General features: G+C 39.0%; 2 protein-coding genes across 3 annotated transcripts; one reads left to right on the top strand and one right to left on the bottom strand.

The window, feature by feature from the left end:
- Nucleotides 1-1,850: 1,850 nt before the first annotated feature.
- Nucleotides 1,851-10,275, bottom strand: RTCA (RNA 3'-terminal phosphate cyclase). Its single transcript, XM_041421462.1, has 12 exons — nt 10,189-10,275; nt 9,432-9,811; nt 9,226-9,326; nt 8,204-8,347; nt 7,343-7,466; nt 6,779-6,837; nt 6,119-6,260; nt 4,860-4,984; nt 4,668-4,726; nt 3,990-4,084; nt 2,790-2,894; nt 1,851-2,431 (listed from the first exon to the last, which is right to left on the bottom strand). Exons 2-12 carry the CDS (start codon nt 9,474-9,476, stop codon nt 2,327-2,329), a joined length of 1,104 nt encoding a protein of 367 aa, XP_041277396.1. The 5' UTR covers nt 9,477-9,811; nt 10,189-10,275; the 3' UTR covers nt 1,851-2,326.
- A 241-nt stretch (nt 10,276-10,516) lies between these two features.
- On the top strand, nt 10,517-22,068 carry DBT (dihydrolipoamide branched chain transacylase E2). Of its 2 annotated transcripts, none has more exons than XM_041421427.1 (11): nt 10,517-10,608; nt 14,611-14,734; nt 14,907-14,982; nt 15,871-16,052; nt 16,369-16,496; nt 17,230-17,473; nt 18,210-18,376; nt 19,010-19,087; nt 20,121-20,312; nt 20,517-20,588; nt 21,433-22,068. In XM_041421427.1, exons 1-11 carry the CDS (start codon nt 10,558-10,560, stop codon nt 21,598-21,600), a joined length of 1,482 nt encoding a protein of 493 aa, XP_041277361.1. In that variant the 5' UTR covers nt 10,517-10,557; the 3' UTR covers nt 21,601-22,068. The 2 variants fall into 2 exon arrangements, with proteins under 2 accessions (XP_041277361.1, XP_041277362.1); XM_041421428.1 differs by lacking the exon at nt 10,517-10,608 and adding an exon at nt 13,628-13,646.
- The last annotated feature ends 585 nt before the right edge of the window (nt 22,069-22,653 follow it).

Below are 22,653 nucleotides of genomic sequence, written 5' to 3'. Positions count from 1 at the left end.
TCATATGAAGTGTCAGCAAGTTCTCTTCACAGTTTAGTCAGACAAAGCAATCCTTTTCCAGCCTGACATCGAAGGACAGTGTTGGAGCTTCAGGCCCAAAAAGTGCAAACCACGGCGAATTGAGGAGAGCCATCTGGGAGGATGGGACTGCAGAACCTGGAGCTGTAATTGGACAGTTAACCCCAGTCTGTAAATGGACCAAAACTCATATAAAGGTGTGAACTTGTGACCTGGCATCCATCTTGGGTGGAGCCTCTTGTACTGCCCAAGGTGTATCCTTTCAAAGCCTTTTTAAAAAACACCTACTTTATTCCTTTAGCTCTGTCTAGCCTCTGTTCTAGCCTCTGTTCAAGGCATCACTGGTAACCTGGATTTGTTAATCTTTGTTAAATGTATTGGCTGAAAAAGCACTTACATGTTTTTCTATGTCTGGAAGACAAAAATTGCACTTCAATTTTTCAATGAGATTTTTTTGTTCAACTGAATTTTGGTTTATTTAGTGATTTTTAAAAAATATATTTTAAAAATATTTTTTAAAACTTTCATTGGTAACAAAGTCTGTACATTCAAATACCAAGTCAAGCATATTAACCTTTTGAATACTGAAAACAGGTAAAGATCCATTCAAATGTGGTTTTAAGATCTTGTTTTCTTAAGCACAGACAGCAATTTCTTTGGGATTTTCTTTCAAGGTTTTTTTTTTTAATACATTCAGAATTCTTAAAAAAAGGAAAAACAGATAATCATTACCAGCACAGCTGAGTAACTGAGAGAGGTGTTCCTCAAAGGATGTAGAGTCTGTGTTCCAAAATTACTTCAGTGTGTTACTATTGCCCCCTTCAGACTACTCCCAGTACTAGAGAAAAATAATTAGTTGGAAATTAATAGCATTCCTTTGCACTACAGGGAAAACCCTAAGAAGACAGATACTGTTAAGTAGATAGCTGGTGAACTTTTTTGGATATTAGCGAAGGTTTTTCCTGGTATTAGAAATGTACAGTAATGCATTAAGTAATTATCTTAATTAGTACAGCAAACAATACCTCAAGTTGCATCTTTAGCAGTTAGATTCAATAGTCACAACTGAGGGGAAAAAAAAAATCTTAGAACAATGGCTGCAGGATGGGCTGAGAAACTTGGAAATCAATTCCAGCTTCCAGAGTGCATTTATACTGTTTTGGCTGAGTGATTCCAACTCCTTGATTAGGGTCTTCATATGCAAAACCAATGGTGCCCTACTTCTTTCTTCCTTCTACTTTAGAGAAAGTTTTTGTAGCATGATCAACACCAGCCTGGTAGAAGCTCTTCTTTACTTAATGCCCAGATAGGGGACAACACCCCTGGGTTTTATATGCCTACACAAATTGTGTGTATTTAAAGTGCTCCATGTCCATACACATAGGTACTGTGTCTATATGTGTGTTCAACAGCACCCTACTGTCAGCTGAAATTAAGTACTCCCCTCAAAAAGAACACCACCTCAGTGAAAATGTAGCCTCAGTTAGTATGCTAAGTGACAAGGACAACTGTAGCTAGAAAATAAAATCAAATCATGGAGTTAATACTTGGTGTCTGGGATGTAATGTGGTACATTGATTTAGCTTGCCTGAGCATCTATTATACAATAGATGAAAAAAGATTTAAAAGATTATCTTATGCATTTAGTCTTCTTTGTGTAAGGGGAAAAATAAACTATGCTGCTGGAAAGTTATTTTGTATCCACCTTTCCCAAGCATAACCTACTGACATAACAGCAAATATAAATACCAGCCTGTAGGGTGATACTGCTTTATTATTTAACCCAAGCATAACCTACTGACATAACAGCAAATATAAATACCAGCCTGTTATAGGGTGATACTGCTTTATTATTTAGCAAATGGCTAAGGAAGAACAGCAATACAGATTTGATGGTGCATTTCATTCCATGTACCTCATAACATGAAGGCTTCCAGAGAACAAAACTTACAGTTTTTAAAAGTGAAAGAAATACTGAACTAAAATAGTTATTTTCTATTTAGGTAAAGTTCAAAGCCTCTAACTGAAGCTCTTGCATACATACAGTATATGCCTTTTGCTGTCCTGTTGCTACTCATTTTGCTGCTAATAGTAAAAAAAAAACAAAGTAAAGTTTTCATTTTTCACATGACAGATTTTCACCATACCAAGGAAAAGACTGACATCAACCTTCAAGTTAAATCACTCTGATGTGACAGAAGGCTCCTCCTCTTCAGGCAGATCATACATCCAATGAAGTGTAGTGCAATACATCACTGAGGTATGTTGAGTGTTGCTTTTGGCAGCTTGCTGCCTTTTCTTTCTTTTTTTAACACTGTAAATTTGAGTTTATCATCCCCATTCCTTGGCACTCAATGATGTAGGTATCATTACCAGGGTCTTCCTCTTCTGATTTTGTCACAGTAAATTTGGCCTAGAAGAGGATTAGAAATACAACACTAATTAAGTTATCACATACAGCAGTTTAAATATTGAGTATCAGATACCCAATAATTGTTCTGCCACATATTTATGCTATTACAGCTTTGACAGATTTAATTTAAAAATCCATTTAAATAAATGTGGTAAAAGTATCTAATTATTCTAAAAGCCTTTAACTCCAGAGTATGCTCACTTTCTACAGGAAAACTCCCAGGTAAATACTATAGCAATTGTTTTATCAATGCTTGTCCTCTATGATCAAGTTCAGCTCACACTGCCTGATGAACTGTACATTGCCAAGTTACTGGAAGAAAATTGATAGGTAAAACTTCCTGAATGTTTGGACTCACCTTTGTTAGCTGCTCTGCAAAGTGTATAGCTGTTTGAGTATGAAGTGTGATTGGTCCACTTTTCACTCTAGACACTCCCTTTGCTAATGCCATAAAAATGATCAGCTGAAAGGGAGGGAAAGGTAATTATTAAATAATTTTTCAGATTCTAGGAATTTATTGATTAAAAAAACCCAACTAAAACATGCAAAATGTCTGTTAATATAAAAATTTAGTCTTCCAAGTTTCACAAAAGTTCATGAAGCTGACTTTGAAGAGTGAACCACCGCTCTAGAAATTCAGAGATTGCTACTGTAATGCCTATTACAGAAGAGCTACTTTTCCACAGTGGAGTTTGCCCCTGAATTCCTATTACTGAATTCCTGGCCCTTAATTCCTATTACTACATTTAACTTGGCTCTCCCCCACCGTATTACCCCAAAATTCCCCAAAGTCACATCAGACTCCAGATTAGTAGTTTACCCACATGGAGAGAAACTCAGGAAGAGGTACTTTAATTCCAGCACTTCCTGATCACATATTTAGCAGACAGACATCTAAAAACCTTTGATTTGACTTAAAAACATCACCATAACAAGAATACTGCAAGGTGCAATTAACTCTGTGCAGTTCCCACACACAGTGACTCTGGCTGTGGCTTGTACCCATCAATGGTACTTGCATGCTTTGAGAACGGTAGGCTGAGTCCAAAACCCAAACACTTATTATACTACATAAAATTAATGTGTGCCCAGGTGTTTCCAGCTAAGAGTTAGCATCATCCTAGCTAAACCAGCCCAAGATTCTTATCAGGCTAAGATAAGGCAGTGGAGAGCCTTCATTATCAAATGAAATTAGGGGAACAAGATAATTGGGAGCATGTCCTAGATATTCTCTAGTGCCTTCCCTTAGTATCAATCTATATATGTAAGGAGGGAGCTATTATCACTGCACTACATGGAATGCCAAATAGAAGCAAATTCCTGCCTCTTTCTTCCATACTTACTGAGGGTTAGAGAAAGGGTTGGTGCAATGCTAAAAGCATTTGTGGTTCCTAAAAACTGTATGTAATTTGCTAATTCTAGTGATGTTGTGACTACAAATCTCTGAGACTACTAACTAACATCTTGTTCCTTCCCTATTCAGATGTATATTGTTTACAAGTAGTGCATGCATGTCCTTGCTACTTCAACTTCATGTAAACACATGTAGGAACCTTACTTGGTCTTGCAGAGAATCATCTACAGTTCCACCATGTTTAAGATTCTGAAGCAGCATCTCAGCTGCTTCAATGCCAACCTTGTCAGCATTCTTTCCTAAGAGAGAAATCAGAAAGCTGAAAATTACTATTTAAAGTTTTAAAAGTAAAAAAAAAGAAAACCTAGAAAGCAACCCAAGAAATTGTCAACTTTTTAGATCTTCTTTTCTTTAAACCTAATGCTCTTGCCTCAAATGTCTGCTTATAAAAACCCTTCCCATCTTATGCTCATATATAGTTCATACTTCCTAAGCAGTGGAGAGAAAGTAGCTTCATTTAGTCAGAAAAACATTTGATTCAAATAATTTAAAACCAAGATCACTTCCATTCATTTTAATCTAGATTCACTCTTGAGCAAAAACTTCAAATGTAAAACACAAAGTCTATGCTCCTAAAGTTCAGAAATATTTCCAGTGATTCTCCATTCTGGTACAAGGTAAAGTTAACAGTTCTGTAATTTTTGTAAATTTCCATTTACTGTGTTTTAAATCTGCTCATTTCTGTTGTCCTTTATTTCTAAAAGCATGTATTTAAAAATTAAACATTCAGAGCATCAGATCTTTATAGAGATGATACTTCAGATTCCTATTTGTCTCATTGGTATATTAAATTAAGTCTCAAAGAATTCATGGAATTCTTACCTCTCTTGCCAAGTGATGACCCAGCTAACAAACAACCTGTTGACGTCTCTGCAACAATACTAAGCAGAAAACCAAAAATAAGTAAAATCAAAATCCCTCATATTACAGTTTATTTATCGGATATGTAATCAAGATCCAGCTAATTAACCAAAAACATTAGAAGTAACAATAGAAAGCTTGGACTCATCTTACATTATTCCACTTCCAGTCCCAACAGCTTGATCATCAGGTTCTCTGACAGGCTGAATGTTAATGTACAGGTCTCTGATTTCTCTTCTGATGCATCTCACTGCTGCTGCTGACATGTCTTTTGCCAGCTAACAAGACAAGACATAAACCCAGTAATTAAACTATGTAATACAGCAATACCTTTTCCTCATAAATTCAATTATTACAGTTAATCCCCGAATTAACCCTTTATTAATTAGAAAAACAAAGGATTGTTATAAACCCCTACAAGCAAGAACTGAATGTGATTTTTTTCTGAAAGTTTTTCTAAAAAATTAAGGTAACATTAAATCCTGTACAAATGACAGCTTTAGAAATGTATGTAGAAATATCAATATCAATAGAAATTCAAGAACTTTTCTTCATTCACAGAGAAAGAAATTTTATTTTAGTCTTCTTGCAAAACTTTGGATTCTAAAAATAACCCATCCCAAAACCAAGTGCAAAAACCCCACCCCACAATTATTATGTACAGAATATTCTCTGTAAGAGAGAATACATAGATTAACAATTTTACATTACAAGCAAATGGGGACATATGGAGCTTATCCCGTTCCTGTGATCTAATCACAGCTATATTCACATACTTGGACATTTTAAGACCAAAACCAGCAGTCCACAGTTTTTCAAAAATTAACTCAGCTTCTCCTCTTCCTTCCTCTACTAATTCCTAGCCTATATGTGAGAAGGAACCTCAAGGAGATCCCAGTACTCAGGACAGGAAGAATAGAAAGGAGGAGATATAAAGGAGCAAATTTTTCTCCCTTTATTTTTGGCTAAACCTACCCTTAACTTGTTCTAATACCCCTAGCAATGGTTGAAAAACTTGTTGCAGACTGGCCTCCACCTATTACAGTGCTCATAAATTTATGAACAAGGGTCCTAATTTCAGATTTAAAATAATGCACATGAATATGAAGAATATATAAATCAGATATAAGGTATCCCTCAGTATATGCCAAAGACTTTCGAACAGTCCTGTGAAGGATGAGGACACAGTTCTCATTTCCTGTTTTAGCTTTACACTGCTGTGTAATTAATGAATTTTAGGTATGTCCAATATAATATTTCACAGCCTCAATAATTAAAACCATTTAATAACGTTGCTTAGCTTGTGTAAGACTGCAAAAGACAGGAGAGTGGAGGAATGATGAGCAGATTGCATGCAATTTTATATAGCTTTTATAAAGTTGGATGCTACCAGAGCCATGATGAGCACTTACTTTGATAGGCAGCGCTCCGGCAACAAATGCCCTTCCATAAATCTTTGTCACTGTGCCACGTTCTGTTAAGTTTATTGGGCTCAGCTCTTTGACTGGAGACATCTGGACCACAACTTCACCACCTCCTTGAGGATAGTAGCCCCTATTTAGAAACAATAATTGGACATAATTAAATGCAATGATCACAAGGAAACCAAAAAAAGGGCCAGGAGGCTCTTCACATATTTTACTATGTATTTTTATGTTCCCTGTTATTGTACATACAAATTTTCCTGATGTGTGCTTTAGAAACCCTTATAATAGAATTAGGCTCTTTAACAGTAATCCTCTGTAATTCACATTTGATTAACTGCCTAACACCAACCTAACTGGCTCCTTGGAAAAAGCTCAGTAATGCACTGCCTGTTCAGCATGTACTCCCCTCAGGGGAGCCAACAGGAAACATTACACAGCAGCTGTAGCCTCAGCAATGAAAAGAAAAGACAGCCAAGAGCCCTATCCCATTCATCATATGTGACAGTACACACAGGGGCAGCTAATGCAGATTAGTTCATGTATTATAAATTCACCCCTCAGTTTGATTGAGAGCCCCTTGTGTGTGCCTCTGCTCACACATGGGTTCAGTAAGGCCCAGCTCTGCTGCATGGCTCCACAACTCACCTCCTTTTTATGTCACACTTAAATGTGAAATTGAACTTTTCTACTATTGGCTTGAAAACCTGAAAAATAAACATATAAAAACACAGAGTGAATTTATTTTGCACTGATAATTTCCCACTATGTTATGCAATCTTAAAAAACAAACAAAACAAAAAAAAAAGCTCAACACAAAAATTTCAGTTGCATTATTAAAAAAAAAAAAAAAGATAGCCAGTCTCATTCATATAGCTTATTTGACATTCCTCATACTTCATTCTCAATGTCACTTTGTGTAAAAGGATTTTGTTACAGAAAAAAAGAAGAGTAATTCACAGCACTTCTAGAAAAAAGAATACATTTTAAGTGAAATTTTCTGTAGTAATTAAAACCAAAGAGACTATTTGCCATTTCAGGAAATTCCATGAAACACCAGTTGCTCTCTACATCCAGTACACTAACAGTGTTATATTCCATGCCTAATTCCATAATCACAAACAGACTCGCAGTGAGAGCAACAGAGGAGCAGCAGTTACATTGCACACACGTTCAGGGAAGAGGCACCAAGGCAAAGGAACTTCTCCCTACCATGACTGTGTAGTCTATCTGAGGAGCCATCTCCGCATTAGTCCCACCTTTTAAATGAAGCTCTGATGGGGAAGCAGCAAACAGCACACAGGGCATTGCTACCTGCATCAGCAGACACACACTCCTAAAAGCAATTGTAAGATACTCCAATGTTCATACATTCATAACCCATAGAATCATTATATATCAAAGAACATTTTACAGAACATTTACTTTTGTATTTTATTTTTAAAATTATCTATAAACTTATTAGTCTTAAAAGATATCACTTTAAAACTTCATGTCCTTAGCAAGCCTAAATATGAAAATTTTCGTTTCACAATAATTGCATTTTTAATAGATCCAATTGAAATAAAGTTATGTATCTTCTTTACTATAGTGATGAAAACTGTGGGTTTAGGTAGCCGAAAAGGTTTAGGCAGCAGTGACATTTTAATACATGAATATGTTCCCATTTCCAAAAGAGCAATATGACATACTGTGCTACTATGAGCATAAGTAAAATGTCAAAATTTACCTTATTATATGGGGTTTATGTCAGACCTCATGGATGTGAGATACTTATCTAATTTAATGCATTTGGTCTGGTATGTAACACACTAATGTGAGGAAATTACACCTGAAGTTTTAAAGACGTGGGCAGCTACTTTTTTCATTACATGAACGAAGCATTCAGCTTTTATATCAGTCATACTTTTAAACTTCACATGTACTTCATGCATATCCTGCCTATACTACATGTTCTTTGGTCACATATCCTGGGTCACTACCAAAGTATAAATGTTCTTTCCTCTCTCACCCCCCCTCCCCCCTCAGTGTGATAATTTTAAAGTTATCAGAAGCTGGTGTACAAAGACATACCCTGCTGTTTTTGTATCTGCGACATGGGTTCCACCTTTGATCTTCCCTGGAGTGAAGGTTATTTCTGTTGAGCCAATTTCTCCACCATTCAGCTTCCCATCACACAAATCTCTAATGATCTCCAATCCAGACAGATGCTGAGGTCTTAGAGAGACAATACACTTTAAAGACACATACAAGTAGACTACATGCTTATGTTACATTAAAACAACCACTGAACTCCGACTAAAAAACTACAGCTGCAAATTTTGGATCAGACAAGGACCAGAAATTCACTCTGGTTGCTACAGTACTTGAGATCACAGGAGTCAAAGGAGTAGCATTCAGGCCATACTGGGATATGCAGGATTCTGGTATCTTTTCCACTAGAATGGGCCCAAGACAGATAGACGAGATGCAAGAGCAGCCACTTGTCCTAATGTGATAAATGCTTGGACAGAAATGCAGTGGGATAACGATGGCAACACTGGCTGAGCCAGAACCGGTTGCAGTGCTACAACAGAATTAAGAGGTTTACTATGTACCTGCCTTGCGCTTGTTTCCATTTGTTAGGGTAATCTAAATAGGAAATGCACCAACTGTTCGTAACACTGGAAATACGCTAACTGTATCAGCACTAGGATACGCACTAACTGTTCTTAGCACTGTACTCTCGGTAAGCTATGCTTACTACATCAGTGTGTTCCTTGTTTCAAAGCGTGTTCCTCTCAGCACCTGTGGAACCATTTCCGAGGCAGCGGCCGGGCCGCGCCCTCACCTGCCCTGCGTGCGGCCCGGGGCGGGACCCGCGCTGAGGGCACCGGCAAGAGAACCGAGCCCGCTTCACGCCGCAGCGTTCCCCCTCACTCCTTGAGAGCCACAGACGGGATTTTCTAGCAAAAAGGCTCTTTTAAAGCAATGGAAAAGCAAACGTTTCAGACGAGAGCAGCCGAGGCCTTGCGTGGCCGTGCCCCAGCCCGGCAGGGCCCCACACGCCGTAAGTGACCGGCTGAGCGCCGCGGGACTGCCCGGGAGGGTCTCACCTGAGGCCGGGCTGGCTCCGCCCGGCGCGGATCCGGCGCACCCGCAGCGGCAGCCCCAGCAGACAGCTCAGCGCCGTGGACACCCGCAGGATCTGCCCGCCCTGCACGGAGAAATGGCGCTCGTCAGGCGCTACGGCACTTCCCTCCCACCCGGCTGGCCCGTACCGCTGCCCGGTGCCAGGTAAGCCGCGGCCCGCTGCGCTCACCCCCTCCATGATCCCGCCGTCTATCTCCACCCTATCCCCGTCCATGGCTGGGGATGACCGGTGTCTCTCGCAGAGGCCACGCCGATGGGATCCCGGCGGGGCCCTAAACACGGCGAGCCCTCGGCGAAGCAGCCCCGGGGCCAGGAACGCTTGACGGCGGCGGCGCGCCCGGGATGCTGCGGTACCGGTGCTGGGGGCGGGCGGCGGTGCCGGGCAGGCGCAGAGCGGAGGCGCCTCCCTGCCCGCCCGCCGGGGGTTGGTCGGGGCGGCTCCGCCGCGGGGAGGAGCAGCCGGCGGGCTCGGCGCTCAAGCAGGGGCCCGGGGTAGTTCCATTGTTCCCGCTGTACTGACCGCGCTCCGCAGGAGGCAATGCCTTTCCCCTGTCCCGAGGGCCGGAGCGGTGACAACCAGAGAGCAGAGCCATGAGTACAGCGCTGCCGCCGGAGGAGAGCGGCCGGACTGCTGCCCTCCTCGTTACGAGCTAGTTTTCCTCAGAATCACAGAATGAATTAGGTTTTAAAAGACCTCTGAGGTTATCAAGTCCACCCTATAAGCGAATACCACCATGTCAACCAGATCATGGCACTAAGTACCACGTCCAGTCTCTTCCTTAAACACCTCTAGGGTCGGTATCTCCACCACCTTCCTGGGCAGCCCGTTCCAATGTCTAATCACCCTTTCTGTGAAGAGATTCTCCCTAATGTTCAACGTAAACCTCCCCTGGCCCATCTTAAGACTATGCCCTGTCGATCGTCACCTGGGAGAAGAGGTCGACCCCCAGCCGGCTACAATCACCCTTCACGCAGAACCACAGACACGGGCGTGTTTCTTTGGCAGGGGCGCTCGGGACTCTATTACACGTGTATGGGGAATGGCCGGGCTCTTCGCGCTGCCCTTCCCGCTACTGCGGCCCGGGGAAGCCGCATGCCGTGCACCGCCACCCGCGGCTGTGGCCCGGGAGCCCCGCACAGGGAATGCTCTCGCGGTCCCTCCCGTGGGCGTGTGCGGGCCCCGAGCACCGCCCGCGGCCCGCAGCCCCCGCCCGCTCCTGGTTGGCTGTGGCGGCGCGGCCGCCGCCGGTTGGCTGTGCCGGGGGTGTGTGCGGGGCCGTTCTGCCCGGGGTAAGATGGCGGCCGTGACCGCGCTGAGGAGCAGCTGCCGAGCCGCGGGGCGCCTGGTAAGGGGAGCGGGGACCCCGCGGGCGGCGCCGCTCCCGGCCGGCCGGGCGGGAGAGATCGCTCGTGGCATCCCCGAGCGCTGCTCCTGCCGTCCGGCGGGCGCACCGCGCCTCTGCAAACGCGGCGCGCTCGCGGAGCTGTCGCCTCGGCGGTGTCCGGGGCCGGGCAGCGCCTCAGCTCCCTCCCCGCTGTGCGCTCCCCGTGCTCCGCGCAGCTGACCGAGACCCCGGCAGGGCCTGGGACCGCCCGCCCCGCGCTGCACAGGGACCCCCAGAGCTAGCCCCCTCTCCCCCGCTGCTCTTGCCCATGCTCCCTGTGAAAGAAACGTGTGCCTTTCTGTAATAAGACAGTGACATCCTCCTCTTCTGTTATTTCTAAGTCATCCCATTACTGCTTTGCCTGTGCCTTGCTCTGCCATCACCGCTTCTCCGCCCACGCAGCAGCTCCCTTTGCATACCGCATCTGCACGGAGACGGTGTGGATACACGGACAAAAAAGGGAAACATTTCTTTGAATCCCAGGAGTCTTGATACTTGAAAAGTAGTTGAGATACCTTGCCATGAGAAGTGAATCTACTCGGTTGCCTTTTTGAGATACTTACAATTTTGTGAACATACGCTTAGTTCATGTATTCTTCTGTCTTCTTGTATTATAGTCTTCTTGCTATTGTGAAGAGTGTTGGTTTCCAATTGTGTCATCCCTATTTTGTGGGATGTCAGAGAAGAAATAATTTTTGAAATTTAGAAACAAAATTAAGGATCAGTTCCAGTTTCTCTTTATAGTTCATATTGTAATTTTAAAGCATAATCATGAGGAATTTTTAAGTGATACTTTTGTAACCTGGTTTTCAGCCAGTAACTTATAAGTATTCATAAATAATTTTACTAATTAGGAGCATTGAAAATAGCACTTTCTTTTAAGTTGTGTTTCTAACCTTCTACTCTTAAATACTGAGGGAGATTCTGATAAGATGAAAATGCTCATCTTATCTATGTACATGCTGAACTATAGAATTGGCTGGTTTATAGTGTTTCCTGCAGGCACATTTTGAATCTGAGCCAGGAGGGCTTTGTGTGAAGTGGTAGGGAAATGGCAGTTACCTGGACACTGGGATGTGTGCCAGGTATTTGGATGAGGGTGACGTTGGATTAAAACACATTACCAGGGATGTTGCTTTAGTATATAGGTAAATATATACTTGGAAATACAGAATATATATGCAAAACACATCTAATTGAGGAAATGTTCATTAAAATGACTCAGTGGGACAGAAGTCGAGAGAGTTCAGCAGGACAGTATCCTTTAATGCAAAGTCATTGCCTGTGAGCATGAATTGTTCAATTGGTCTTGGAAATTTAGTGTTACTCCATCAGGTAATCAGTTCTCTGCAGGCTGCTTAAAAATATTTTGGTCTGAGGCCAGCATACATTTTCAGGATCAGTGGTAGTTTGACAACCGGAGTTGGCTTGTTTTTAAGGAAACAACCAAAGCTGAACCTGAGGGGCAGGGCAGTTGTCCTGAGTGCACTCAGCTGCCCCTTGGCTGGGGTCAGACACGGCTCTGTCAGCCAGGCTGGGTGGCCTCAGTCCCAGAGGGGCACTCGAGTGGGCCCTCGGGTCCTTCTTGCCAGAGTCACTCTGCACATGCCAGACTTGCACAGGAAAGGTGTTCCCTTGCTGTGGCAGTATTGCCTTTAAGTTGCTGTTTAGTGTAGTAGTAGCCACATTAACAAGCTTAGTACTAGCAGTTATCTTTGGGGTTAACTGATAGATTTTTCCAGACATCAAAATATGTAGATGGGTATGCTATGGCTATTAGAGCTAATTTTGTCTTTTGTGTGCCATTTTTATTTCCTTGTTTGGCATTACACCAGTATTATGGTGATTAAATGCTGAAATTGTAAGCACAGTCTCTTTGTTTAATGGATTTTAATTTTTTCCTTGTTAGTAAGGAGCGCTGCTCTATGAAGAGATTGTGTCCTGTATTATTACTTTAACATACTAGCACAGCAACTTTTTGGTAGAGAATGTGCAAAACTGAAAATCAGAAAGATTTCGCTTTTAAAAATGCAGTAGTTTTGAATTATTCCTACAGATATAATATGAAACAGCATGGGTACTCTTCAATAACAACACCAGTCTCTTTTTTTGGCAGTGGCATTACTAATTCACTACCTGCATTGGTAACCAAAGGTTAAAAATCACATGGAAATCATTGTGAAACTTCACATTTAGAAATAGTTCAGAGATTTGATGTGCTCCTTGTGATCATCTTCACAGGTAAATACTGAATGTTTTTCATTTAGGGTCGTGTAAAGAGAAAAGAGTTTTTGCAAGTTTGTGACAAAAAGATCTAGTTAAACAATTTTTTCGGTAACATTTTTATGTAAACATGTAACCTTCAAGTGAGAAGTAACCCAGAATTAAAAACAGATGAAAAATAGGATTGTGAAGATGTACATTGTATACCAATTTTTTAATTTAATGTGAGCTTTAAATGTATTCCTAAAGCATGATTTTTCATAGCTTGAAATTGCCATGTTACCTGATTGTTGAATATGGAAAGTTGTTTGGAAGACTAATGAAAAGATTTTCTATTTGCTTGTTATAGGAATTAGAAAAATACTAATTCTAGATCAGTAGGTACCATCTTAGTGGCAGGCTGAAAGGTAACTCAAATGATATGACTTTGTTGTGTCCATCATGGTAGACTGTGTTGTATAAATGTTTGTTCCTTAAAGAAAGGGGATATTAAATATAACTTGCAGTGCTGGGTTAAATAATACGGCATATGAGTACAGTGTCAGTTCAGAATTGTATGGCCTGCTGAATAATGTACTTTTTAAACAGTGAAAAGTGATAGCAAATAGTTGGACAGTTTGGGGTGTGGGAGGGAAACAAGAAATTTCATATGCTCTGTAATTACTGAAAGGATTTTTTAAACAAGAAGTTAAAATTAACTTTCCCATGCAGGTGTGCTGTTTTCTGGCTCCTCTAAGAAGATAATTTCTAAATTTTACAGTTTTGAGCTACTTGAGGTACATTGTAGCACCTGAATTTTTTTCATATCTCTAAATTAGTTAGAGATAGTATCTACAGAGAAATTGTTATTTTTATAAATTTTACAGCACTCTTAAGACAACATAACACTAGAATTACATGAAATTTAATAAATTTTACTGGATAAGGACGTGTCTGAACTAACTTGTGTTGAGATTAATAAAATACCTGCTTATGTCAATGCAAGCACTACCAACTTTGCTTATGATCACAATCATGACTGATTACAAGAGGCTTTAAAGCATAAAGTTTTGTCTGAAGAATCTTTCAGAAATTTCTGTAAACCCTTTAAAGTTGATTTCTGGATAGATATTATTGTAACCATAAAAGAAAACCATCTCATGGCCACTTCTTATCTGCAAATATCATTGAAGCTGATTTGAGATAATGTTTACTTGAAGATGATTGCGTCCTGTATAGGAACAAAAATGAAAGGGCGACTCTCTGGGCCCTCTGCTGTGAATTTCCTTTCTGATTAGTACTTCTGATCAACCTCTGATGGGACAAAGATGCTGGTTTTCTGTGCAGTCTAGGGAAACCTTCCAGCATTCATCCTGGACAGGAGTATTTCAGATATCTGATGTGGTTGATAGTGTGTGTGTGCTTTTTGTGTGCCTGTCCTGATTAAGCTAATTCCTGAGAGAAACAGTGGCAATGAATCACTCACCAAATCCTGTCATGATTTTTGTTAACTGGTTATGTCACTGTGGCTTTGATCTCCCCATGTGTTGTGTTAGTGAATGAAGCTAAAAACTGGCAAGGGTTTTGCTGATGTAAAGGGGGTTTTACTGTATGTTCAAGAATGCATTCAGTGTAATTGTGTTCCATAAGAACTTCTGTCTTATACAGACTAGGATGAAGCTATTTTAGTATGGCTGTTAGATGGGGAATACTGAATGAGCTCTACCTCCATTGTATTAACCCTTGAGATTTTCTCCCCAGGTTTGCATTCATCGCGTTAGATCGTGCAGCAGCATTCGCTTTATAAAATCAAAATATGTGTGCGTGTTTGACAAATCTGCCCTCAAGTTTAGTCATCAACAGCGATTATTCAGAACATCTGCTGGTAATCTTTTTCATAATAAAATAATTTCTTTTATTTTGCTATTTTATGAGTGTTATGTTAGAGGTTTGCATATGGCTGGTATGTAGACTGTTTCTGATGCATTCAGATTTTTCTGTCTGATAGCTTGTATTTAATATTAAACGTGCTGTATTTTCTTATTCTCTGTTTCAAGTTTCATGTGGTCAGATTGTCCAGTTTAAGCTTTCTGACATTGGAGAAGGAATTACAGAGGTGACTGTAAAAGAATGGTAAGCTCTGCTTTCCTGGAAATACACTAAGAGATCAGCAGGTAGTTTAGCAGCTTTAGCTGTATGATCAATGAGTTATTTGAGAATATTTTTGGGTTACTAGTGAAGTTTTTCAGGTTTCATTTTGCACATTTTAAAACCTTGTACTTACTAAGCTTTTTATTTTTTTTGTTTTCAGTCTCATATATTTGTGAGTGGAAAAATTGGAAGGAATGGGATGCACCTGTATATAGGCTTTTCCTTCAGTGATTGATTTTTTTTTTTTTGTGTTCAGGTGGCCTGTCTTTTGTTATGTTTACTTAGCTTTAGAAACAAATGGCTAGTCTAAAGAATACACATAATTTTATCCTGTACCCCTCCTCTATTGCTTTTAGTAAAAGATTTAACTTCTAAATTGTTTGTAAAAAGCCAGGAATGAATGGATTAAACAAAATCAAAGTGAACAGTGAAGGAATACAGTGTTAAAAGGCGTTGTTCTTTGTACAAATACCTCTCTCTGCATGGAAGACAGTGTTCCCTACTATCCATTTCCTTTCTGAAACTGATCGTATATTGACAAGTTGAAACCAACAACTTCCTTGCATTCAGATTAAACTGGGCTCATTCTTATTTTTAGGTGCTTTATAATCTGACAGGAAAACTCTGCTTTACTAAAGTAACTGTAATATGTGTGTAATGATATTCATAATCATTTTGCCGTTTCACCCAACAAAGAGTTCTGTATCAGACAAGATGCATGTAGCAAATATATCCAGTGTGTAGAATTTGTTTTCTCATCTGGAATGCACTTCCATGTTGTGGGATGTATATTACTGAACCTACCAAAGGAATACACAGAACGGGTTTTTACCCTGACTGTGTTTCCCAGTAGCCTGTGTCTTTCCCCAGGTACATAAAGGAAGGTGACAGTGTGTCTCAGTTCGACAGCATCTGTGAGGTGCAGAGTGACAAAGCCTCTGTTACTATCACCAGTCGTTATGATGGCATCATCAGAAAGCTCCACTACAGCATAGATGATATTGCTTTTGTTGGAAAACCACTAGTGGACATTGAAATTGATGCTTCAAAAGGTATTGTAAGCTATTTTTTTTCTCATGCATATTTTGTGTTTGTTGTCATAAAACAATCAGTGGCAGAGAAGCTTACTTTTTCCTCCTGAAAATCTTCAAAATTATTTTCCCTTTATAAAGTCAAGAAATTTGAGTAGAGAAAGTTTAAAATTGCCTAGACATTTCCTCATGAATATTTAGCTTTAGCAAGCTGTGTTCCCATGCACATTAACTCAAAGTAAATCTTAAAAGCTTCAACTGTCACAGAATGGTTGAGTTTGGAATTTAACAAATGCTTATAATGTAGTCAAGTTAATTTTTTTCTTTTTGTTTGCAGGTGTTGCCTCAGAAGAAGATGTTGTTGAAACACCTCCTATGTCTCATGAAGAGCACACTCACCAAGAGATAAAAGGTCACAAAACATTAGCAACCCCTGCAGTTCGTCGCCTGGCCATGGAGAACAATGTAGGTTTGCTGAACGGGTCCTGCTGCATTTTACCCAGCTTTTCTATGGCAGTTTGGCTGACTAGAAGAGCACTGATCTAGAGGAAACACTTGTTTTCAAATACATTTTACATGTGTGAGAACTGCTGTAGAAATGAAGAGGGTTGTGCTTTCTGATGATTATGGTGGATTGAAGAAGAATTACTGGGCTTAAAAGACAGTTAGGAGGCTTTAGGCTGAAGACTAAGAAAACCTTTCTAGAATAAAAATAAGAAACTGTCAGAGGAGATTGCTGAGAATCTCTACAGAGAAAGTAGGAGGGAAAAATAAAAAAAAAAACCACCTTGTTTTGCTTTTCAGATTTGTATTAGAGCAGAGGATATACTAGGTGGTGTTTTACATTGCTTTTTTCCCTGTGAATATTCCATTGGTTTCGAAAGCTCATGATGCATTTTTAGGAGAGAATTAAATGACAAATAGCTTTTCTCAAATTAATACTTCACTATTGGTCGTGTGAGGTAATTAGGAGGTTAATAGTATTCATAATTCCTCCTTGAAGTATGCAGTCAAATACCTAGTGGGACTTTTGGATGATTTGAACTATGTTGAATACCTAATAAATTATAGAAAGGAACAGAAAACTGCAAATATGTTATATCAGAAGTGGGAATAGTTTTTAACCATAGCTCACAATATGTGATATTTTTATGTTGCTGTAAAACTAAAGAATCACTGCTTGATATGTACTTTTCAGATTAAATTGAGTGAAGTTGTTGGGACAGGAAAGGATAACAGAATCCTTAAAGAAGATATACTCAACTACCTGGCCAAACAAACAGGAGCTATTTTGCCTCCATCACCGAAGGCTGAAATTGTCCCACCTCAGCGGAAAGCAGAGGCTGTGCCAGCTGCTCCAAAGGACAAAGCACGCAAAATCCCTCTTCCTGTTTCCAGACCCATTGCATTTGCAGGAAAAGATAAAACTGAACCTGTAACAGGTAAATCATGAAATTAAAGTCTTGAGACCATGGTCACAGTAGACTTCCAGTACCTGTTGCTCTGTGAGTAGCTGATTCCTTTGATAGAAGTGTGTTTCATGTGGTTGTTATGCAACTGAGCATTTAGGAAAACATTCTCTGTAAGAAGCATCACTGCTGAAATTATTTTATTAAATATTTATTCATGTTTTGGTTGGATGGAGTTGTGCTGCAAATTGTACTTGCTCATTCTTCAAGTGTGTGTTGAAACAGGTAGGAATCCTAAACATGGATTTGTCATGGTAGGAATCATTATGCAATTACTGATAAAGTGCAGTGAATTTAAGTGATTATCAGTGTTTAGTAAAAGCATACTGTACTATTATGTGAGTAGCATTCACAACTGTTCTGGAGAACAGTGCCATAAAAGACACTAAGGTAACAAAAAATCACATTAAAAAGGGAAGATTAAAATATTTTACTTGCCTTTCAAGCAGTGTTTATTTGGTGAGGCTGGAAAGCATAATGCAGATTTCCAATTTATACATACATAGGAGATGCAGTAATATAATCTGAAGTATTACAGTTATCAAAATTGAGTTCTATGAACTGAACAACTCAGTAAGTGTTCTTTATGCTTTGGTTTTGGTTTGGTTTTTGTAAGTTGTGTAATTTGGTTAATGGAAACAGATGAAATTTCACCATAACTTCACAGAAGCCCATTTTTTGGTTAAAGAAGACGATGAATATTTTCCAGGTTTTCAGAAGGCCATGGTAAAGACTATGAGTGCAGCCCTGAAGATCCCCCACTTTGGTTATTCTGATGAGATTGATTTGACTCAACTTGTTCAGCTGCGAGAGGAGCTCAAACCTCTAGCTGAAATCCGTGGAGTTAAGCTTTCCTTTATGCCTTTCTTCATAAAGGTGAGGCCTGCAGCAGAGCTCTGTATGGAGTATTTACACAGGTTTTGCCAAAATCTGTTCAATGATTGTAAGTTTGGAGCACCTCTCTTATCATCTGAGTTATGGCAGATCATAGGAAAACTGGTTTTTTTTGTCTATTGAGCCACTTACCAATTTACAGTTGGAATTGCAGGTAGAGTTATGTAGTGTCATTGAAATTTTTTGAAATATTAATGGGAAAGGATAAGAGTGCCTTCAGCATAATTTAATATGGAGGTAAGCATCACCAGGTGTTTGAATCACACAAAACAAGTTTTTGAAATTGTCAGTATTTTTTGAGGTCATATGAAATGCATCATTGTTCTTGTTGGTGTTATTATTATAATCTTTGTATTGCTAAGGAATCCCTTAGGTCACTGACTGTTGTCCCTTCTGTTGTTCAGAAAAGCAGGCAGTTGCACTCATGTGCAGTGAATGTACAGATTAGTCTGGTAATGCTATTGCACCCAGAGTGCTACCTAAACACTTATAATTAACAATATAATTAATATTGTTATTGATCTAATCTTTTTCCTACCATTACTTCTTTTCCATGGAGCTTTCTGCTCATAAAATATAAAAATCTATTTTATTTTCTTTTGTTGTATTTAACAGGCAGCCTCTCTGGGATTGCTGCAGTATCCCATTCTTAATGCTTCTTTGGATGAGAACTGTCAAAATGTCACATATAAGGTTTGTAAACTGTGGATAAATGTTGTGAGCAAAAAGTGAAAAGTATTGTCTAACAGGGGCCTTTCAGAATGTCTGAGCTAATTACAAGAACTAAATTATGATGTTGTGCAGGGAAATAATTTGTGTGTTCAGATTTTGAGATCTAGATTTGATTTATTGTTGGCCTTATTTCACTAGTTTGTTAGGTAAGAGCCACTTTGTTATTCAGACTTGCCTCAAAAATGCATATTAATACATTAATTTCCTATTTTTCTCCTGAATATGGGCCAAGCTTTTAAAATGAGAACATCTCAAATATAATACAACAATTTTTGGGGTTTTTTGTGCACAGTAGTTCAGCTGTTCCAACACTCAACCCTTTTATATTGAAGTACAGTCTTGATAAAAGTTGTATAGTTTTATACAAGCTGCTGGATTGATACTTCTTGGAAGGAAGTATCTATTTTCTTAGGTGATGTGTACTTGCACCTTGCAGTACAAACTTTTTTTGTGCTGTTTTATAAATATCTCTCAGCATCCTTATATTCCTTCCAATAAATGGACAGAGAGTTAGCTAAGGTCATCTGTAATGGAAATGGAACATGGAGTCTCCCTTTGTTGCAGAGAAACTCCCTAGCTCATGATTGAAAAGTTTGTGGTGTTTTTAGATGACTAGGCACACACCAAATTTCTTTTTTTCCTTATTTTTAATTTTAGTGTTGTCTTTGAAATATGCTATTTATGTTTTGTTACACATATGATCATCCTAAAGTGCAATGTTTTCATTGTGAAGTTGATTCCAGGACTTTGTATTCTCTGAAGGTGGAATTGTCAACATCAATTTACAGTTTGCAGGTGTGAGGCTAATTTAAAAAAAATTATATCCTTTCTCCCCTCAAAGTTGTATGCAGTAGTTGCTTACTAAATAAATTACTAAATAATTTTCCAAGTTAAAAAGATAAATAAGGAAAATGTGATTGAAGTGGCTTTTTACCTAAAATACCTTTTATGTTGACAGCTTATATTAATGTCTGGTTAATGGCACTTGCTGCAGGCTTCACACAACATTGGAGTTGCAATGGACACAGAGCAAGGTTTAATTGTCCCAAACGTGAAAAATGTTCAAGTCTGCAGTGTGTTTGACATTGCTGTGGAATTAAATCGCCTCCAGTCCTTGGGCTCTGCAGGCCAGCTGGGAACAAGTGACCTCACTGGGGGAACATTCACCCTTTCAAATATTGGCACAGTAAGTACAGGGAAAATGAGAGCTGAAATGCAACTTTATTGAAGTTTAATACAACTTTATTGAAGTTTAATACAACTTTATTGAAGTTTAATGCAACTTTATTGAAGTTTAATATTCAAAGAATAAAATCTGTAGCAATTAATTCAAGAGACAATCTGCTTTAAAAAAGTTGTTAAATAATATTCCCACCTTTTTCTTTTTTAGATTGGTGGCACTTATGCCAAACCAGTGATACTACCTCCTGAAGTAGCTATTGGAGCACTTGGAAAGATACAGGTATATTAACTTTATCTCAGTATGTGAGTGTTAGCTAAGGTCATCTTAATGAAAATGGAACATGGAGTCTGTTGCAGAGAAAATGCATAGCTCATGACTGAAAAGTTTGTGGTCTTTTAAAATGACTATGCACACACCAAATGTTTAATTGGATGTCTCTTACACCAAAGGTTCATATTTATTTTCCAGAATCCTGTTATGTTTCTTTCACATCTGTGTTTAGCCTTCGGATTAGTAAGAAACAATATAAATACAGTTCGGCAAGTTTTGCAACATGGCAATAGCAATTTTGCTATCAGCAGGGAGAAAACTTGAGAAGTATTCTGAAAAAGAAGTTCAATTTCATAAGCCAGGTAGCTGTATCCATACAGAATTTTGGATGTGAAGGCAGTTTTATATTTTCTGAATCTCAGGTTTGAATTCTTTAATATAGACATTGGAGCTCAGTGCTGGAAATGAAATTAGTATTAACTGAAATTATTTATATGTTCCTCCTCTGAGCATTTTTAAGAGGTGCTTTAAGGAAACTGCACTTTTAAGGAAAGTGCAATAAATTATTCAGGAAGAAACTCTGGAGTAAGGAAAAACTCTTACTACTTCAGTATTGCCATGATGGTGGAAAAAGGCTGTGACTGTTTATTATGCAGGCTTGCAATATATTCTAATCCACACCACAAAAAGTCGTGGAAAGGTCTTGGTTTTTAGCATGGTGCTACTGCTGTCTGTCTAATTCAGCAAAATGTTTTAATTTAGATCAACAAATCAGCAAGAACAAAAAAGGCAGATTTGCTAATGAAAATATTACATTTAATAGTTCTGGTTTTGTCCCTCCTCTGATTTTTAGGTTCTTCCTCGGTTTAATAGCAAAGGTGAAGTATTTAAAGCACAAATAATGAATGTGAGTTGGTCAGCTGATCATCGCATCATTGACGGAGCTACAATGGCCCGGTTTTCTAACTTGTGGAAATCTTACTTGGAGAACCCTGCTTCGATGCTGCTGGACCTTAAATAAAGGAAACCATGGCTAGAAAATGCCTTTAAACTCTGTGGATTAGACTGAATAGTTATACAAGTTATCTGCTAACATGTGCCCTTGGCTACGTGCATTATATGATAATGTTATGTGGTTTAAAGTTCTCAACAGCTGATATCAGTCTCAATTAGTTGTTGCTTCTTTCATGTTGTATTGCTGTAATTTCATCTACAGCAGACTGTCAAACTGAGTAGGTCACAGCTTCTGAATATGGTGGTGGAATGTCTTTATTTTGCCTTTTATAATGAAAATGATTGTCAGGCTGGTGTGACTGAGTGCCACTGCTCTACACCTGCAGTATTTATAATCTGAAGGGAAATTTTGGAGGGGAATACTCATAGTTCTTCTATTTTGGACACATAAATTTATTTTAACAAATAATATCTGAATTCCTATAAGGGATTATGCAAAAATCATATACAAATAAAATGCCTTTAATGCTTCTGCTGTAAGATGTCCAGAGAGCTTTTTGTTGTTTAACTGAGTAAACCTCTTAAGTCTCTTGCTAGTCCACTTTTTCTGGCAATTACTTGCACAGGTACTCTTTATCAAACTGTAAATGAAGAGGCCATATTTATTCAAATGCTTACTGACAACACTGATAACTATCAAGGCCTTAATACTCTCTAGAATATCCTATATTTTTAAAGGCTGAAAGTAGTTTCAGCCCTTAATGCTTTCTAGTTATTTTTGATTCTTATAGAAAGTATCTGTCTGTTAAAATGAAATGAGAAAGAAAAGCAAAACAAAAAAAAGGATCTTGTTTTATTATTCTGTCATTAGGTAAGCCTGACAGTAAGCTGATAATGATCTTGCATTCTGTTATTGATATTCATATACTAGAATCTGATAGATTAATCAGATTCAACAAAAAATGGATATTAAAAAATACTGTGAGATAAGGACTTCTTAAACTCAGACATGAGGCACATAATGAATAGGTTCAAGTTAATGACTTTAGAGCAGAAAACTTATGTGGCTTTAAGGTAAAATAAACAGATCACGAAGATTGCACTGCTGATTTAATGGGAA

The sequence above is a fragment of the Onychostruthus taczanowskii genome, unplaced genomic scaffold (assembly GCF_017590055.1).
Source record: "Onychostruthus taczanowskii isolate IOZ18803 unplaced genomic scaffold, ASM1759005v1 scaffold7, whole genome shotgun sequence".
NCBI classification, from domain to species: domain Eukaryota; kingdom Metazoa; phylum Chordata; class Aves; order Passeriformes; family Passeridae; genus Onychostruthus; species Onychostruthus taczanowskii.
The sequence above is the reverse complement of the archived record's forward strand: the minus strand, read 5'-3'. Positions and strand labels throughout refer to the sequence as shown.

What these genes read in the sequence shown, in the direction of transcription:
- RTCA (XM_041421462.1), bottom strand. Translation starts at nt 9,476, where the DNA reads ATGGACGGGGATAGGGTGGAGATAGACGGCGGGATCATGGAGGGG. An exon ending in GGGACTGGAAGTGGAATAAT is followed by an intron (nt 4,727 to 4,859) that starts GTAAGATGAGTC and finishes TTTTCTGCTTAG; the next exon opens with TATTGTTGCAGAGACGTCAA. An exon ending in ATGATTCTCTGCAAGACCAA is followed by an intron (nt 2,895 to 3,989) that starts GTAAGGTTCCTA and finishes CCTCCCTTTCAG; the next exon opens with CTGATCATTTTTATGGCATT.
- DBT (XM_041421427.1), top strand. Translation starts at nt 10,558, where the DNA reads ATGGCGGCCGTGACCGCGCTGAGGAGCAGCTGCCGAGCCGCGGGGCGC. An exon ending in TGAAATTGATGCTTCAAAAG is followed by an intron (nt 16,053 to 16,368) that starts GTATTGTAAGCT and finishes TTTTGTTTGCAG; the next exon opens with GTGTTGCCTCAGAAGAAGAT. An exon ending in GAGCACTTGGAAAGATACAG is followed by an intron (nt 20,589 to 21,432) that starts GTATATTAACTT and finishes TCTGATTTTTAG; the next exon opens with GTTCTTCCTCGGTTTAATAG.